The 17,312-nt window shown below is 43.3% G+C and overlaps 1 protein-coding gene across 3 annotated transcripts in view; it reads right to left on the bottom strand.

Annotated features, from left to right (window-relative positions):
- The window catches only part of LLGL2 (LLGL scribble cell polarity complex component 2), a 65,742-nt gene extending 48,430 nt beyond the window's left edge, over nt 1-17,312 (bottom strand). For 2 of the 3 annotated variants that reach the window (XM_066615877.1, XM_066615879.1), the window contains exons 1-2: nt 17,175-17,312; nt 810-911 (exon numbers count right to left, since the gene is read on the bottom strand). In XM_066615877.1, coding sequence (XP_066471974.1) covers nt 810-884 — 75 coding nt within the window. In that variant the 5' untranslated portion in view covers nt 885-911; nt 17,175-17,312. Of the gene's footprint in view, nt 1-809; nt 912-2,901; nt 2,997-17,174 lie in introns of all 3 variants that reach the window. The other variant, XM_066615878.1, reaches the window with a different exon arrangement.

Below are 17,312 nucleotides of genomic sequence, written 5' to 3'. Positions count from 1 at the left end.
CTGTAAAGGTTCTAGCAGTAGTCCTGAATACCCTAACTTCCCTGCCTCAACATCTTCCCCCACCATTTATCCACAGATTGCATTTACTTTCTTTCTTGATTGCCAAAGTAATGAGTGCCATTTGTAACAGTGCAAAGAGTACCGTTTGCACACAAAGAGAAAGTTTATTGCAGAACGCACAGCTAGCTGTACTATATGTGGCACAGAACTAGAAGCAGCAGTCCTTAAGTTTAGATGGTGAGTTTCAGTAAACAGCAATCCCATCTACTCTGACTGTGGTTTAATTCATAACATGCATACTGTCAAAGGAAGAGGTTCCGTTGTCAATCCCACACCTACTCTGTTTTTGCTGTAATGATCAGCACATTTCAGAAACTTTGCATTTAAAAAAATTACGCCCTTTACTCCCACACATTCAAACATAGGGAGGTGCATGTGAGTTGTATATTGCTTCTTAGATGCTTCTTTAATAGCAGCATTGTAACTGAACCAAAATAACTCTCGTTTGCCTGAAAAAAAATAAAAATAAATGAAGGCTGCGGGATCCAAATGCTCATCTGGAACTCAGGAAACAGCCTGCTAGCTTAAGATACACATACATAAAAAGCATATTCTGTCAAGGCAGAGTAAACCTAACACCAGTTTATTCAGTATTTGTTTAGTTTTATATTCTCTGCTAACCCAAAGGCTGAGTAAAGTCATCACAGCTGAATGCAGGTCTCCCATGCACAAGCCTATGGCTCCCATCTCTTCCACACTGAAGCTCTTTTAAAAAGTTTCATTCATTTTATTCGAGGTCCACAACATACCTTGTTAAACTGGAAAAGGTCACGCTTGAGCCTCTCTCTTATTGGGTCATGTCCAGACCTCAGAAACCTTCTCATTTTTCTCTTAACCAGTTGGCACCAAACCTAATAAAGAACAAAAATGTTCATAGAGAAGTTACAGATGCACAATTTAACCAGCACATTTCAGAAACACACACCACACACACTTGGGGTTTACATCTTTATCCTTTTCTCTGAAGACAAAAAAAATTCTGCTAAATTAGGCCTCTTTTTATTTTCCAATTCCACTGCTTACAGTGTCTCTTCTAGATAAGTATATACACCCTGCACCAAAACACCACTTATTGCATCTGCTGAGGTGGACTTTAGTTCGCAAAACATTATTGTAGCAATGTGTTGCAGCAAAGACCAATCTTGTGACACCTTAAAAGGCTGAGGCAGCGATCCCTCCAGAAACAAGCTTATCCTGTGTGAAAGGGAACTGATACCTCACACCATATATCACATACACAAGTCTAACACTCTTGTGTTCCGTGTTAGTATTTTGAAGTCACACTACTGGTTTTCCACACAGTCATTAATCAGGATTAGAAACCACACTTTATCCCTCTCAGTGGATGCTTTTGTGCAGAGATCAGCACACACAAACTTATTACCCACCCTGAATGCATGGTTAAGAAACATCAAGGGCACCCTGTGTGTGTGTGGGGGGGGGGGGGGAAGAAGGTAGGCTGAAAATCAAGTACACTTGAGAAAGATAGGAGACTTCATTCTAATCAGAGGGAGTGGACACAAGGGATGGTAGTCTTTACTGAAAGAAAGTAAACGCAAAACAAGGTTCACAAGAAATGAGATGCTGTGCTTCACTCTGGACAGCATGCACAATTTTCAGTAGTCCAAACACTGGTGCTTCCCACAATGCTTGCAATGTGTGGAACTGCCACACTTTAATGGCTACTAGGGGAAGAGAAAGCTTAAAAGCCATTTCTGCCCAACACTGCATATACACAACAGGGATCAAATGTGTATACCTGTGGGCTGGGCAGAAATGGGTTAAAGTCTATGTAATTCTTAATACCATATACTAGTAACTTGGCTGCTCAGTAGCTATGCAAAAGCCTTTAGAAGACTCAGTACAGAAACAACCCTGAGCTACTGGACTAACAGCAGCATTTGGGCTAGTGGAATACAGAACTTAGTCTACCTGGTTTCACATGAAAAGCAAGCCAAGGAAACACTGATTTAAAAGGAACTACATGCTGGAAGGGAAAAGGTTCTATGGAGCTTTTGAGATATGCAAATACATTCAAAAAGGGATGTGTAAACATAGTCAGGAAAGGTATCAGGAAAAGGCAGGCTAACAGAGGAGAGTAGATTGTGAGAAGACAGGGACCATCTTCTCTTCTGCTGTAAGCACAATGCACACTGACAGCGCTTTACTTTATATAAGGCAGCCATTTTCAACCACTGTGCCATGGCACACTGGTATACAGCGAATGGTTCCCAGGTGTGCCATGGGAATTTGGGAGAGGGTCATTTATTGATAGGGTCATTGGGGGATGTGAGCCCCCCATTGGCAGTGCAGCGTGCCTTGTCAATTGTCCAGAAACTGATGTGTTTTGACCATTTGTGTGCCTTGCTAGTGTGCCATGAGATGAAAAAGGTTGAAAATAATATAAGGACTTGCCCATTTTTAGTGTCAAATTATTAGGCAGAGATTAGAAGAGTGGAACCCACCTGGCTTCTCCATTCCACCCCTTTTATATTTAGACTGGTTTGCTGCCCAATCATCTCTCTAAGCAGGCTAGCTATTACAGACAGGGAAGAATGTTCCTGAATCCACAAACAGATGTGGTTTTCAGGTAATGGAGTTTCAAACTAAGAACAAGAATGCTGCAGGAGGATTTTCTAGCTTCAAGACTGCTGAGTGGACCGGAGCTTCTGAAGTGTCCAAAAATAAGGGAAGCTAGGCAAAAAGTGAGGCAAACAAGGCCTTCACCATGATGGTGTTGAGAAAATGAAGATCCAGTACAACAGAAATAAATAGTCGTCAACTAATGGAGCTCATGCATAAGAGAGAAAAGCACTCCCACGTACAAACATTTTTGCTTACAGATTATGGATCTTGCATTATCTTGCCAGTCATATTTCCGGCAGCAACATACTAGTAATTTTTGAACTGTTATGGATCAATTGTGGTCTGCAATACTAGAATGAAAACAGAGGAAAGGTAAAGCCTTATTCATAGCAAAAAATGAGAAACTACAAATTAAACATGACTTGTAGTCTGAAGCAATTGTACTAAACACACAAGGTGAAGACCAAGAGAATGCACTATTGGGGCCAATTCTTGCTGCTTAAACCCATTTCTGCCCAATTCACAGGTGTATACATTTTATCCCTGTTGCATATATGCAACGTTGGTCAGAAATGGCGTAACAAGGTCTGGGTAACTTGCATTCTAGGGATGTGTATACATTTGCCAGCCAATCCTTCCTAGTTCTCTTGCCTTTGTGCTTGTTCTTTGGGTTGGTGCAGCTCCAATGACACTTTAAAGGAGCAGAGCTTTGCGCATAAAACTTACAACCTAACTCTGCACTCCTAGTCCCTTGAGCCTAATATTTTCTACTTTTGAGTCACAGCAGCTCTCCATGGTCCAAAAGTCTTCAACTGGAGACGCTGAACCTTGGACTCTCTGCATGCAGAGTAAATGCTCTGCCACTGAGCTATTGGCCTTTTCATGTTTAATATACTTCCAACAGCCTTCTAGGACATCGCTACAACTAAGAAAACATGGTGTGCCCAGAACAGCAGCCTACAATACAACCAAAGTTTAAAGAATTGCTGCATTATCCACGCAAACAGAACAGCAATTCCTATAGGATGCTTTATGTGACAAGCAATTTAGTAGACTAGTCATGCAGGAGAAATGCAGAGATTCCTAAAACTCCACACTACACCTAGAACATTAAGCGTTCATTTTAAACAATGAATATTTTATCCTATACATTTTCAAATAAGACCACTGTATTAGTTTGTCTAATTAGAAGTAGCAAGCAACATTGTTTTCCTGAAAAGCCACGGCACTGGTTAGGCTACTTAAACCATTTCTTGTGTAGTTCCCCATTAATATGAAATTCCTGGTTTTTAGCAGCCTGGGATGTTTCTGTTACTTTCTGCTTATGTAAACAAGTAGGCTCATTCTCTCTGCATTCCAAACAGTAATGAGGTCATCACCCACATGTCATAAATCAAACAATTCCCGCAGGGATTTTATTAGGTCTACCAGCAGAAGTCGCCAGCACACAAAGAGACGTAGCAGCTAAATTAAAGGGTCTTGCAAGATCAGCACATTTTACACCCATCTAGATCAGACTTTTCCGCATATCAGTGAAGAATGAGAATCATGCGTACAGTTTTAAGCCTGCATAAAACAATGTCAGCCAGCTCTGCTTGTCCTGTAGCAAGTATAGCCTCCAGATTATATAAAAAAGGCAGACATCAGGAGTGCTTAAAGTTTCAAGGTCACTTCACACATGGCTTTTTTCTTATATAGAAGTATATGTATAAGATATAACTCATGTATCAACTCAGCATTCACATCCTTGGCAGCTGATAGCCTGCAACTGCTGATTTTGCCACAATACAACATACTAGCATTTTTGCTTTCATTTGGTAGTACTATGCATATTTTTTTCCTACAGAGATGCCCTTAAGCCATTTCTGCCCAATGTTGCATATACGCAACAGGGATCAAATGTGTTCACCTGTGGGCTGGACAGAAATTGGTTAAGTAGTCCTCAGGCTGAACTTGCTAAAAAAACCAGAGAATCTACAGTCCCCTCCAGCCACCCCAGAAAGAGAGAACTGTTCATCCAACTTCAAATAAGTAGGTTTCAATATTCATCCCTTCTTGGCTTACAACCTCTCCTACCAGAGGCATCCCCGCATTGTCTTGTGCCCACTGTGGCACTTACCTTGTGAAGCTCAGAGCTCTGGAAGTTTGGGAGTGATGTAATCACATCAGCCCCAACCTTCCAGGACTCTACCTGTCCTCTCCATTCCACCCGTTTTCCTAGCCAGTCAGGTTTGCTGCCAGAGGCCAGACTTGTCTAGTTCTGCTCCAAACAGATTAGCTACCCCAAACTGCACAGAATTTCTCTGAATCCACATTTACACAACTCGTGGACACATGGCTGAGTCTGTATTTCAGACACAAAATAAAGGCTGTTTAACCTCCCGTGCAGGAGTTAGAAGTGTCCCAAAATAAGGAAAAAGGCAGGACATTCATCACACTAGATGAGTATGGGGAACATTAGCACTTAACTCTCACTAATTATATTAATTTGAAGAACTTTAATGATACAGACCTCATAGCCAACATAAGTACTAAAACTCCAGTGGATGACAGACTTCCTGATACATTCTCAAGTATTCCTGCACAAAGATGCCTCAAGTACATTATAAGCAACACACCTAGTGTTTTTCAAGGCTGTTTTCAGATGGCAACTTTGCCAGCAGCCAGTGAACACAGCAAATTCCTTGAAGCAACACTTCCTATAGGACTGGTGTAATGGTGCCCTCTTTGACATTTATGCTGCCCATGCAGATTGTCACTCTGTTCAGCAGTAGTCAGGACAAGAATTGGGGCAATCCCTGTCTGGAATGTAGAAACTGGGCATAACAATCCAATGTGAGTCAGCAACAGAAATATTGTGGCTGCTGGGAAAGGAGCCATCTGGAGGCATCCCAGGAGAAAACTATGGTTTAACTTTCATGAGAACTTTTCCATGAAGGCTTCCTTTATTCCAGTTGGGAACTGTAGGTGCTTTCCACTGTGGCAAAGCCGCACTCGTTCAGACTCCACAATCCGAACCAACTTCTTTGGGCACTAGGATACTAATGAGAGTCACTTATCCACATGTCCGCTGCAGGTTTCCCCTTGCTAGCCATTTCTTCACACAAAGAACAAATCCAGGCTCCTTAGTACATTAGTTTCACAGGCCATCACAGCATGAAACAGGTGTGAAGTAAAGGATGCCCAGCAGTCTGCCATGGAAACACTTGAAGGGGGGGGGGGGGAGAAGAGAAGAAAGAAACCAGGAAAAGTGTGTGCTGTTCCATTTTCCCAGGCCTTAATGCAAAATTACCACTGTAAATAGATGTGGTACTTTCAAGAAGTCACTATGACTACCAAAACAGAATCTCCTTGGATCAGTTATGCAAAAGCACCTATCTTCAGCTAAGGGACAACTACAAAATTGAATGCTCATGCAGATAGCCCACACCCAATTATCTCTTCAGCTTAATCCAGCCTGCAAGACATGCCTATCTTTTAGACATCACACTTTTCTGCATTACAATGCTGATAATGCCAACTTATTTTAGTTCATCAGTTATAAAACTGGAGTTAGATGAAGGGATGGAAACAGGTAAAAAGATCAATGTTTCCTTTCACCATCAAAAGGTTTTTAACAGTGGAGGAAACAGACTTGATGCTACCCAAATTTTTTGCTTACTCTAGTCCAGAGTACAATTCTGGGTGCTAGCTTTAACCAACAAAGTTTCACAAAGCTTGAAAGCCACAAGCCTCACAGGCCACTTCAATTTCCCATGGCAACTATCAACAATCATGAAGAATGAGACCTCCTGAACTGGAGTTGGGCCCACAAAGACAGGCAGAGAATCTTGGTGGCTGTTGTACTATTATGATCTCTTTTTCTCATGGAAGCTTGTAGTATTATATGCCCAGGCACTGAGGTAAGATGTCTTAGCATATTTGGCATCAAGGACAAGTCAGGCACACCTGCGCAGTTTGGGCACACTCAACTGCCCTTGAAAATATGTTGGGTCATTGAACTCTGTGCCTGTGAGCAGCAGAATGCTAGGAAGAAGAATCTTATCTAGGAATGTGTTTGCGGTGAAGCTAGAACTAGCTAGTAGACAGCCGGTATGAAAAGTAGTATCCTTGTGGAAATTTCCCAACTACGTAATCTTATATTATGTGTTTTGAGACTTAATAAAAGGCTGGGTCAGGAGCTGGGAGGGAGCACTTCATTTCTCCCTTGATTTCATTCTTGCTCCCGCTTCCAGCACTTTCAACCTCTCTGAAACCTGTGTTTGTAGTCTAATTCTTGCCATGGCTTTTCTGCCACAACAACGCAGCATCTCAGGCTGCTCCTCAAGTAGTACCAAAATGCTACAGAAGCTTAATGAAAAATCTGCTCAAAGCAACTTCTGCTCTTGAAGTTTCTAGTCGGCCTTCCTATGTAAACCACCTTGACACTAAGAGAAACGCAGGACAGGTTGAGCCTCATTATTTGCGTAGTTCCCCTTCCAAGCACTCAGGTGAATGGCAAAAAACCCACTATAGCAAATCAATTTTAAAAAAAGTTTCTTTGCTCCAGTGATTTAAAAACAGCCTTGCTGACCTTTGTGATGTAAGATAAGAATCATTAAGAAGACAATCCATCAGTCCTCCAAGTACTTACAAAGGCACTTCACTCAGTCCCTCCCTTCACCAATGCAAAGTGATCACCTTTCAAGTGCTCAGGGGAAGGGAGAGGTCACCTGGAGAGAGGATTGATGGATTGTCAGCCAGCTGCCCTCTCTCTCTCTCTCTCTCTCTCTCTCTCTCTCATATTAAGGAGGCTATTGTTAAAGGACTGTTCAGTTTTTAAAACTGATTTTAAAGGGATGCATTTTCCCCCTTCTCCAGGGATCAGCACATTCCTTCTCATTTGCAGGGGCCATTCGTGTTGAATTAAATCCATGTATAAAAAATCAGTGTATAACAAGGTTGGACTTGTAAATATAAAGAAATACAAACTGCAAACCTTTTATCTTTGGAAGACCATACCATTGACTATTCAATTTTTTCACATAAATCTTGATTCTGAATACATGAGGGTCCAAATGTTTCTATTTATTCTAAGTGTATGCTCACAGGCCTATGTTAATCTAGAACCACTATCCCACATTTAGATATTAAAAGAAAACATACACACACACACCTCATCCTGTATTTTAAAAAACGCTAACTGTTTGTCAGCTGTTATGAAACAGATGCTGGTATTTATTTTTCACTATTTGGTCTCTTGTATTTGGAGGGCCACGCATGCTTAAGTCACCCCTGATTCTCCACGCCAGCAGATCCTTTTTCTTCATCATTTATGTGCTGCATTACTACAGTGGTTCTCAAACTTTTAGTATTGGGACCCACGTTTTAGAATGAGAATATATCCAAGAGAGGTTGTTGTGTGTGTTTATCACAGCATAGTAATATAAATTTTCTATTCGGCAGGAACCCTTTGGGTGTAATTCTATCTTGCACTGGAGGCCTGCACTGTATCCAGGGCCCCAGAGTGGCTCACAGCAGAAGGTAAGGGGAAATGGCACACTTGCGACCCTCCTGGGCTGGCGCAAGGGACTTAATGTTTCACTACAAAACTTATGTTGCTGTGATAAATACACACAACAACCTCTCTAGGATATATTTTAAACTTTGCTTTGGATGCTTTTCATCTATGTCAGGTTCCTCCCAATCTCTTAATGACAATTTGTAAGTGTTTTGAGCATCTGAAGTCCTAAATGAAAGGCCAAGATTTGTTTAACACACAAGAGGAGCCAAAGTGGCCATTAATGTGCAATTTCATATTGCTGACTCAAGTGGACAAGTACCATGCCATCACTGAACAAGCACAGTCAAGTACTGCCTCTTCGCATGATCAAGAGCAGAAGTGCAATGTGCATCTGGAACACCAGAGATGGTGATTTAAGTTCAGCCACATTTAAAAATTTTAGCATATTACTTCTAAAAGGTTTAATTTAGAAAATGCTGTCTCAAGGGGAAGCCTAGTTATGGATGGTGAGGGCAGTGAGTAAATGACTTCTTCAGCAAAGAGTTGCACTGCAGCCTCTGCCATCACCACACAAGCGGGTAGCGGAGAGCTTCAGTTGGGTGGGCCCTGTGCCCAGTTGCAGTTCTACAGATACGTAGCCTACCTCTACACATGTGATGTGGTTTGCAAGAAAGTCATATGTGGTGGGCAAGATATCAGAAGACTGCAAGTGGGCCCTGCATCAGGTATGCTTAACAGGAAATTGCTATTCACTGGGTTTGCTCCTCTTACAAACTGTGCGCTGCAGTGAGGTGCTCTGCAAAGTGTTCCCTTAGCAAAAGCAGTGCTGCTGAAAGGGGAGTCCACATGCGATTTGGGCTCTCCCAGCTTCTCAGCAACCTCTCCCTTTCTCATCTTAGTCTGTTTCTTTCCCTGTATTGCTCCTCATCTTCCAAGGCCTCCTCCTTCTCCCTCCAGCACCTCAGCAGAAGTGGCGCTGCTCAAAGGGCAGTGCTGGGACAGCCCAATTATCTCATGGGTCATCTTTTCAAAAGTGACACCTCAGCAGAAGCGGTGCTGCTGAAAGGGTGGGTTGCATGATAACTGGGCTCCCCAGCACTGCCCTTTCAGCAGTGTTGCTTCTGCTGATGCCTCGCTTCACAGCTTCAGAGGTGGTGCTAGGAGAGCTCAATTATCACAGGGGTCAGATAAAGAGCTTCCAGGTGCCATATCCACCCTGCAGACCTTATGTTTGACGCTCCTGGGCTAGAGTGCTGGGTCCACATTTCCACTTCTGCATGTCCCCTTCTTCCTTTTCCCATGCTTGGAGGAGACAGAGATACAGTATTGTGGGAGAACAGAGATTAGTATGTCCCTTCTCCCATCTGCTGCTAGAGGCAACTCCCCCATTCGGCCTTATGAATGACCCTGACTGAACAAGATACCTTCCCACCAAAATTCACACACACTGATAAGGAAACAACTTCAGTCAATTATAACCATAATTTAAGTAAGAAAGTTGTGAAGACGAGTATTCACTAAAAAAAAGTACACTAGTTTTAATACTGTAACGACCAGCAAAAAATCATATTAGAAGTTACGAACGTAGGCCTATTCATCAGGAGTGAGGGCTTTCATCACATGTATTGATAACTACACCATTGGGTCTTCCATTCACAGCTACAAGAGAATACAGCTTCAGTTAATACACTTACCAGGAAATCAAACCCCAGCAAACTCAGCCAGACTGTGCAAATTAGCCCAATTCTAAACTACCACAAAGGGCTCTTTCCCTCTGCCTTGCAGGCAACAGGAAATCCCTGCTATATGCAAACCAGTTTTGCTGGATCATGTTTTCTATTTAAGAGCAGAAGAGTCATCCAAGTTTCAAACACTACCAGTTTGGGCTGAAACTCCTGAAATCACCATAGAGTGGAACATGCTCCAAGTACTAAACTAAATGCTCACTCAGTACTGCACTCAAATATTACAACTAAGGTTTATGTTTTTAAAAAAGAACTTTGAGATTCAAACAAAGCCCTAAGATGCACAATGTGAGAATCTGCAATAGAACTGGAAATTTTTTTTGTGGCAAACTAAGTCACTCAGCATTAATTAACCCACTAAAGTGCTTTTACATGCTAAGTGCCTAAATAGCTTATCAAAACAGAGACTACACCTTAAAATTCTCTAATTAACATGTACTGAAGGAAAATTACACAGCATAAAGCAAGTATTTAAACAAAGGTATCTAAGAGGGTACAGCAAGAAGATCACATTAAAATTGACAAAACAACTAGGCTGAAAATATACTCTGGCCAAGGATTAAGAAGAGCATCTAAAATACAGTAAGTGTTGAATCACTTCATACCCAAGCCATCCATGGACCTGACACAAAGCAATCATACAAAACATACCCAGATGAAAAATACTAAGCTGGATAAATGAATTTGAATGAAGTTATCCTTATTGCCAAATGCAGGCTGCAAGATGTTCCTAGGGGTCAGAAAAAGGCCAGGTTCAACATCCTACGAAACATTTTGCATCTGCAATCATGCTGAATTTTCACACCATTGCTGCACAGCACAGACTTGTTTTTAATCAACTAAAACAGGTTAACAATATAGGAATAAATCTCATTCTTCCTTCACTAACACCACACAGTAAGACACTTCTGTTCACTGATCTGTGAGAAATCACTGCAGTTTTCGTAAAGGTTTCACAGACATGCTATCCCTATGCTGTCATCTGTATTCCGCATAGTTAATACAACATACAGAAGATCAGTTCAAGAACTCAAGTTTCAATTAGGCCACGATCAACTTGCTCATTCCCATTGTTGCAGGCAAACACAGGAGCTAAAGGATGAGGTTGTCAGGAGATTAGACAGGACATGGTTTATTAGCACATTTCAATGCTTTAGTAACTTAGGGACCAATCCATTCCAATTTTCCAGTGCCGATGCAACCGCAATGCAGCCCTGTGGTAAGGGCATAAACATTCCATCACCTTGAGGAGGCCTCTGTGACTGCCCCACCACCACAGAATGCAGTGAGCAACTCACTGGCATGGATATATAAATGAGGGAAATTTGGATATGATTGGGCCCTTCGTTTTATGGCAGGCCAATCCTGAGCTGCCCGCAGTGCCCAGCTTGGCAGCTCCACAGAGGGCTCCTGCTGGATTCAGCACCTCCCGTGCTACTGTTCGTCCCCTTCCTCCGAGTAAAGGAAGCAGCCCCACAATGGGGCTACTCACTTTAGCGGTGACCAAAAAGTCGGCACTAAAGTAAGGGCACTCACGTAGGGCACGCAGCCCTCCACGAGTGACTTGGATCCTGCGGAACGCCTCCCCCATGCCCCCAGCCATGCCCAGCCATGCCCCCGCAGCCCGGCAGTCTGGGAGACTGCAGAGCTGCGGAACCCGGGCAACCGCTGCGCACTATCCCAGCACCAGCAGGGTGCTGGGCTAGCTCTGGTGGGAGCCCGGTGGTGGGCCCTGCAAATGGCACGTTTGCGACTGTGGTCCGCAGCGTGGAGCCGTGCTGCAGACCTCAGGATTGGGCTCTTAGCTTAAGCAGCTTTTAAACTGGATATGGTGACAGAAAAGTTGTCAGTTCTATATCAGAGTACTTTGTAACCCTTCATCCTAAGAACCACCCAGGCGGGCAGTCATTAACACACCCATGTAACAACTAGAGAACAAAGGATAGCAACTTACCCCAGGCCATCTAGTAAGTTCATGACTGAGCCAAGACCCAAAGTCGGATTCATCACCAGGCTAAACAGTGCATCCAAACCACCTTATTCATTAACTAACAGAGTATAGGCTCAAACAGTAAACATGTCATTTGTAACCCATGCAAAATTAAGGTAAGCCTGAAAAACCACAGCTCCTATTCTCAATGAAGTTTAGAATGTTAAAAAGCAGAACACCAACAATAAAACTCCTGGCAATTATGTGTCTTGGGATGCAGTGACATCTATTACATTCTCTCCTTCATAACACACTACTAGATCATTTCCTTGCCAGAGGCACACATAAAGAATTTATCATCACTGCCAGCATATACAAGTTAATAAAATTTGGGATAGGAATAATTTTACAACACAAATTTTAAAGCAAGGAAGTAACACTACACATCAACTGATGCAACAGGAATACATAGGAAACTTCCAGGGGGGTTGCCATGTTACCCTGTTGCAGCAAACACAAAGCAACTTACGGTAAGTCTTGATCTGGTAAGGCTGATGGTAGTTCTTTAAGGTACTCTAGGGCCCTTGTTATTGCTAAAAGTAATGCTGCCCAAGAGCATAACAGAACACTTGCAAGGTCACTAAAATTCTTAAACAAAAGCAACATATTTTCCATTTTTCCGCAAGGACTAGAAGCTTCACTCCACATCATACACTGCAAGTTATTCCACTATTAAAGAGACATTAGTATGTAACAGACAAGAATATGCTCATAACCAAGCAAAGAAGAATAGGGCTCTCTCCTCCTTGAATCATCCAGTTTGCCTGAAGAGCATTTCAAGATAAAATGTGTCAATATACATTTGGTCATTAGGTGTTATTGTCATATCACCAATAGCTTAAGGTTTATTTTGTAAAGCCTTCTCTGTCCATGTTTGATTGAGATTTTTGCTATGTTTGCCTTCTTCCTTTTTTTTTTTTATTACTGGCCATTTTGTTTTAAACTATTTGTGCATTATGGTTTTGTATGTTTTAAATCAGGGGTGTCCAAACTTCTCGGAAGGAGGGCCACATCATCTCTCTGACATTGTGTCGGGGGCCAGGGGAAAAAAAGAATTTACAATTCAAATTTGAATAAATTTACATAAATGAATATATTAGAGATGGAACTTATATGGATGAATGCCACTTGGAATGCCACTGCTGCATCACAGACATGAAACAGCAAGCAGCGGAGCTTTACTAGTTGCCCTACGCTGAGAGCAATTGCCTTGGGCCAGCATGGGCTCCAGAAAGTCTCTGGAGGGCCAGAGGCTCATTGGAGACTGGGGGCTCCCTGCGGGCCAGATTGGGAGTCCCTGAGGTCTGCAAGTGTTCCCTGGGCCGGGGTTTGGGCACCCCTGTTTTAAATCAATGTCAATAGCTGCCTTGGGTCTTAAGAAGAGGCAGAATATAATCTTTTAAAATAAAGATCTTCAACTAGTTCCTATTGTTGTTCTACCACAGCTAGTACTGCTGTCTACAAAAAGCAGGTCTGCTTACGCTTGGTGGGCTACAAAACCAAGTGGAATTGTTAACTGCTAATTTGCCCTTCTGGTGGTATACCTCAGCCCTAAATGTGTTTATTCAAAAGCAAGTCTCATGACTTAATTATGCGCACTCAGGGGATGCAGTGAATTGTCTTGGAACACCTGATGCTGCAACACTGCTAAAACCAAGTAGGTGTGGACCAGGGTAATAACCTACATGGGAGATCCCCATAAGAGCAGAATAAAAATTTTTAAAGACTGAGTACACGCTGGACTGGAGCCAAGGGCCTCAAACATTAGCTTCCTAAACAGAGACCAAGCTCTGCAAAGTGCATACTTCATCATTCTCAGCAGGACTACTGAAACACGTACAAGGGGCTGCCCTTGAAAAATACTCAGCAACTGGTTCAGAATGCTACAGACAGGTAGGGAAATGGGAGCATTTTACTTCCATCTTGCTGGACCTACATAGGCTTCCTGTCTGTTTCCAATTCAAGTTGCAGGTTGTTACCTTTAACATAATTTGGACCCTCTATATCTTAAGGGCTGCTTTCTGTCATATGAATCTAACAATTCCATAAAAGCTGCATGGAGAAGCACTGCTCCTTGTGCTGTTAACCACACAAGGCTCTTTGTCCTGCATGCAGGACAGAGACTTCTTTGCAATAGTCCCTCAGATGTGGAACTCCCTGTCTCAGGGAGAGTGGCAGGCCCCATTCTCTTATCCTCTAAAAAGTTACTCAAGAGACACCTATTTCACCAAGGTCTTTGGTTGCAAATCTGAACTGTTCTGTACCTCCTGCTGCTGCTAGAGTATTGTATTTTTTCCTGTCTCCAAGCTGTTTAAATGGTTGAATATTTTTATAGTCTTTGTTAGCCACTTCATAATAATGTTGTAGAAGGCAGAATAAAAGTGAAAATAAACAAAATTTGAGGTGAAGTCCCCATTTTAACAAATACAATGATCAGGTTGCTGCTGTTTTATCTGCTACACCATAAGTTTACCTGTGGCAAAACACAATCTTTACAGCACCAACAATATAGCACATACTTTTTCCTATAGAGAGCCTGGCCACAGAGTAACAAGTGAAACACCCTGCTGCCAGTAAAATGCTGCTTTAAGCATTCTATAGGCAGTTATGTGGGATCTCAATACCAAGTTGATTTCCACCATAAACAGCACACCGATAACTTCAAGAAGCTGCCCCACATACCAGAACCCCTACACAATCACTTATCCTTCCTGAAACAAAAAGACGACAACATTTTCACATCTGCAGAGCAAGAAGAGAATGGCAGGGAAAGGGCAATGCGCTATTTGACTACAATAACACTAGTGAGTATTGTCTGAGCTTGAAATGAGAACCTGCTGAAAGATCATTAATAAGAAAACCTCAAAAAGATTTCTTCAACAATAAAATGAAATATTTTGAAGCTTTCTAGTTTCTGCTACAACATCCCAGATTCAGAGTGGTTTGGTAACTTTCCCCAGTCTCCAATGCAGTTACTATTTCAGAGGCAACAGCTAACAATGATGTTTTTGTTTGATTCCAGCTTACCTCAGAAGATACACCTGGCTCCAAATTAAACTGTGGGGGGGGGGGAAGGGGGCAGGAAGGGAGTTGTCTTTCCTTGTAGAATGCACTTTGTTAACCTGCTAATGGTCCAGTTTACTTAGCCTTAGGCATGCAACAAGGTCATTCTCAGTAGATACTCAACAAGACAAGCCCCTTTAGCAGGTGAGGAAATGTCAATTCATATTGCTAAAGGTTACTGGGAGGTTTCAGTTTGCCTCAAGCTTATCAGTGAAGGCATTCACTACATCAAGCCAAGCTGAGTACAGTTTCAACAACAGGCCTAAATTTGGTTCTACTCATGAGATAACTTTAGTACCACATTTGCATCAACTGAAAGATTACCATTTAATTATAACCAAATGGTTAAAAAGACTGCCAGGCTAATCGCAAGTACTCCCCACCATCAAGAAGAGTACCATCAAATCATCAATTATGTCCTGTACTAAAAGATATGCCACTCTGGCTGTAGGAGCTAATACGGGAAATCTAATCTGTGGCCTACACCACTGGTTACCAACCTGTGGTCTGTTGGTCCAGGACACCCTGAGAAGTGGTCTGCAAAATCTCAGAAAAAAACATCACCTTTGATCAAGCACCAAGCATGTGAGCAAGTGCTCCCCCACAGACCACCAGAGAGAATGGAGAACAGACTGTCAGTAGGCCATCAATGAAGTGTCAGCTGGGGCTGTGGGCAGCCCATTCTCTGCCATCTCTGGTGGGAGCACTCACTTGGGAGAAGCATCCCCATGGATCACCAGAGAAAGCAGAGAATGAACCACCTGCAGCCACAGCTGGCAGCAAAAGCAACAACCCAGTAATCTTCTCTTTAAATAATACATCTAATAGATATTCTCTATTACAAATTTAATTGTATTTTGTGTGTGTAGGGGGTTAGCGTGCTCCACAATAATTCCAATTTTTGTCTCAGTGGTCCGCGAGCTCCTAAAGGTTGGGAACCACTGGCCTACAAAAAGACCGTTCTCCACTTTTCTTTCCTCATTTCATTGAATCGCATGCAGAGAACTAGAATAGTCCTATGTCAACAGTACCACCTTGACCTTCAAAGAAAAGAAAGTGAAAGGCAAAAATAATCTCAACAGGACACAACCTGCTACCAAATGAAGAGCCTCATGGACTCAAAGTAGTAGAGGGGGGAACTCCAATCCCAAAACAAGGCATATACTTATCCTTCCCAGGTTTATCATCGGCTTTTGTGGTCTGTTACCTCATTATTACAGAGCACCTGTACAAATATCTCAGCCTGCCAAAAAGTATGGCCACTGAAACAGAAGCAAAGCCTCCTGAAATACCATCAGCCACACTTCGGAAGCCAATGCTGTGATCACCAGAGAACAGGGGGAAAACATCCCATAGCTTACTTCCTTAGCACTATAAGAACTAAACCATCAATCCTTTCCAAGAACACCCACTCCCCCAGTCAAAGTTCAAGTTCCATTTCTCTGCACTCCCTGCAGCCAGACAGTCCCCACCCCGCTCTCCTGACAGAACCTGAAAGTTCCATTCATGCCCTTCCCTAAACTTCTCACACTGTGCGTGAAGCCCAGATACTGCACTCCACTCCTCAGACAGGATTCCTTGCAGCAGAGAAGCCCCTTCTACATACACACCTGGCCACTAAATAAGGCTGCCATCCTCTCCACACTTTCCTGGGAGTAAGCCCCATTCACTATAATGGGGCTTACTTCTGAGTAGACATGCAAAGGAGTGGGCTGCAAGGTTGCCATCCTATCCACACTTTGCTGGGAGTAAGCCCCATTCACTACAATGGGGCTTACTTCTGAGTAGACATGCATAGGATTGAGCTGTAAGGCTGCCATCCTCTCCACACTTTGCTGGGAGTAAGCCCCACTCACTATAATGGGGCTTACTTCTGAGTAGACATGCATAGGATTGGGCTGTATGAATGCCATCCTCTCCACTTTCCTGGGAGTAAGCCCCACTGACCCTAATGGGACTTACTTCTGAGTAGACATGCCTATGTTTGGGCTCTCAACCCCGTTTGTACTCGCCCTACGAGCCCAAGCGCCCCAACCTACCACCGCAGCCCCTACCTTAGGGCACCGCCACCTCGCCCTGTCCACGAGGGAGCTCACCGGGAACCACCTCACCAGCGCCCAGCAGCCTCAGCACCAAGCCCAGCCCCAAGCATGGAGTCAATGACTCTGCCCCGCATCCACCCGGCGAGCCTCTCCCACACCTCCCCGCGAAACCGGAGCCCCCTTACCTGCCCCTTCACCACCACCCCACGGAGAAGGGGTGGGAAAACCACCGGCTACTACCTCGCCGCGCAACCTCCCGCGGCGCGCCCTGCTCTCCTTGCACCGCCACGGCCGCCTCTCCTTCCTGGATACCTCCGGCGAGG

Source organism: Tiliqua scincoides, chromosome 2 (genome assembly GCF_035046505.1).
Source record: "Tiliqua scincoides isolate rTilSci1 chromosome 2, rTilSci1.hap2, whole genome shotgun sequence".
NCBI lineage: Eukaryota > Metazoa > Chordata > Lepidosauria > Squamata > Scincidae > Tiliqua > Tiliqua scincoides.
Note: the sequence above shows the minus strand (reverse complement) of the source record. Positions and strands in the feature narration are given on the sequence as shown.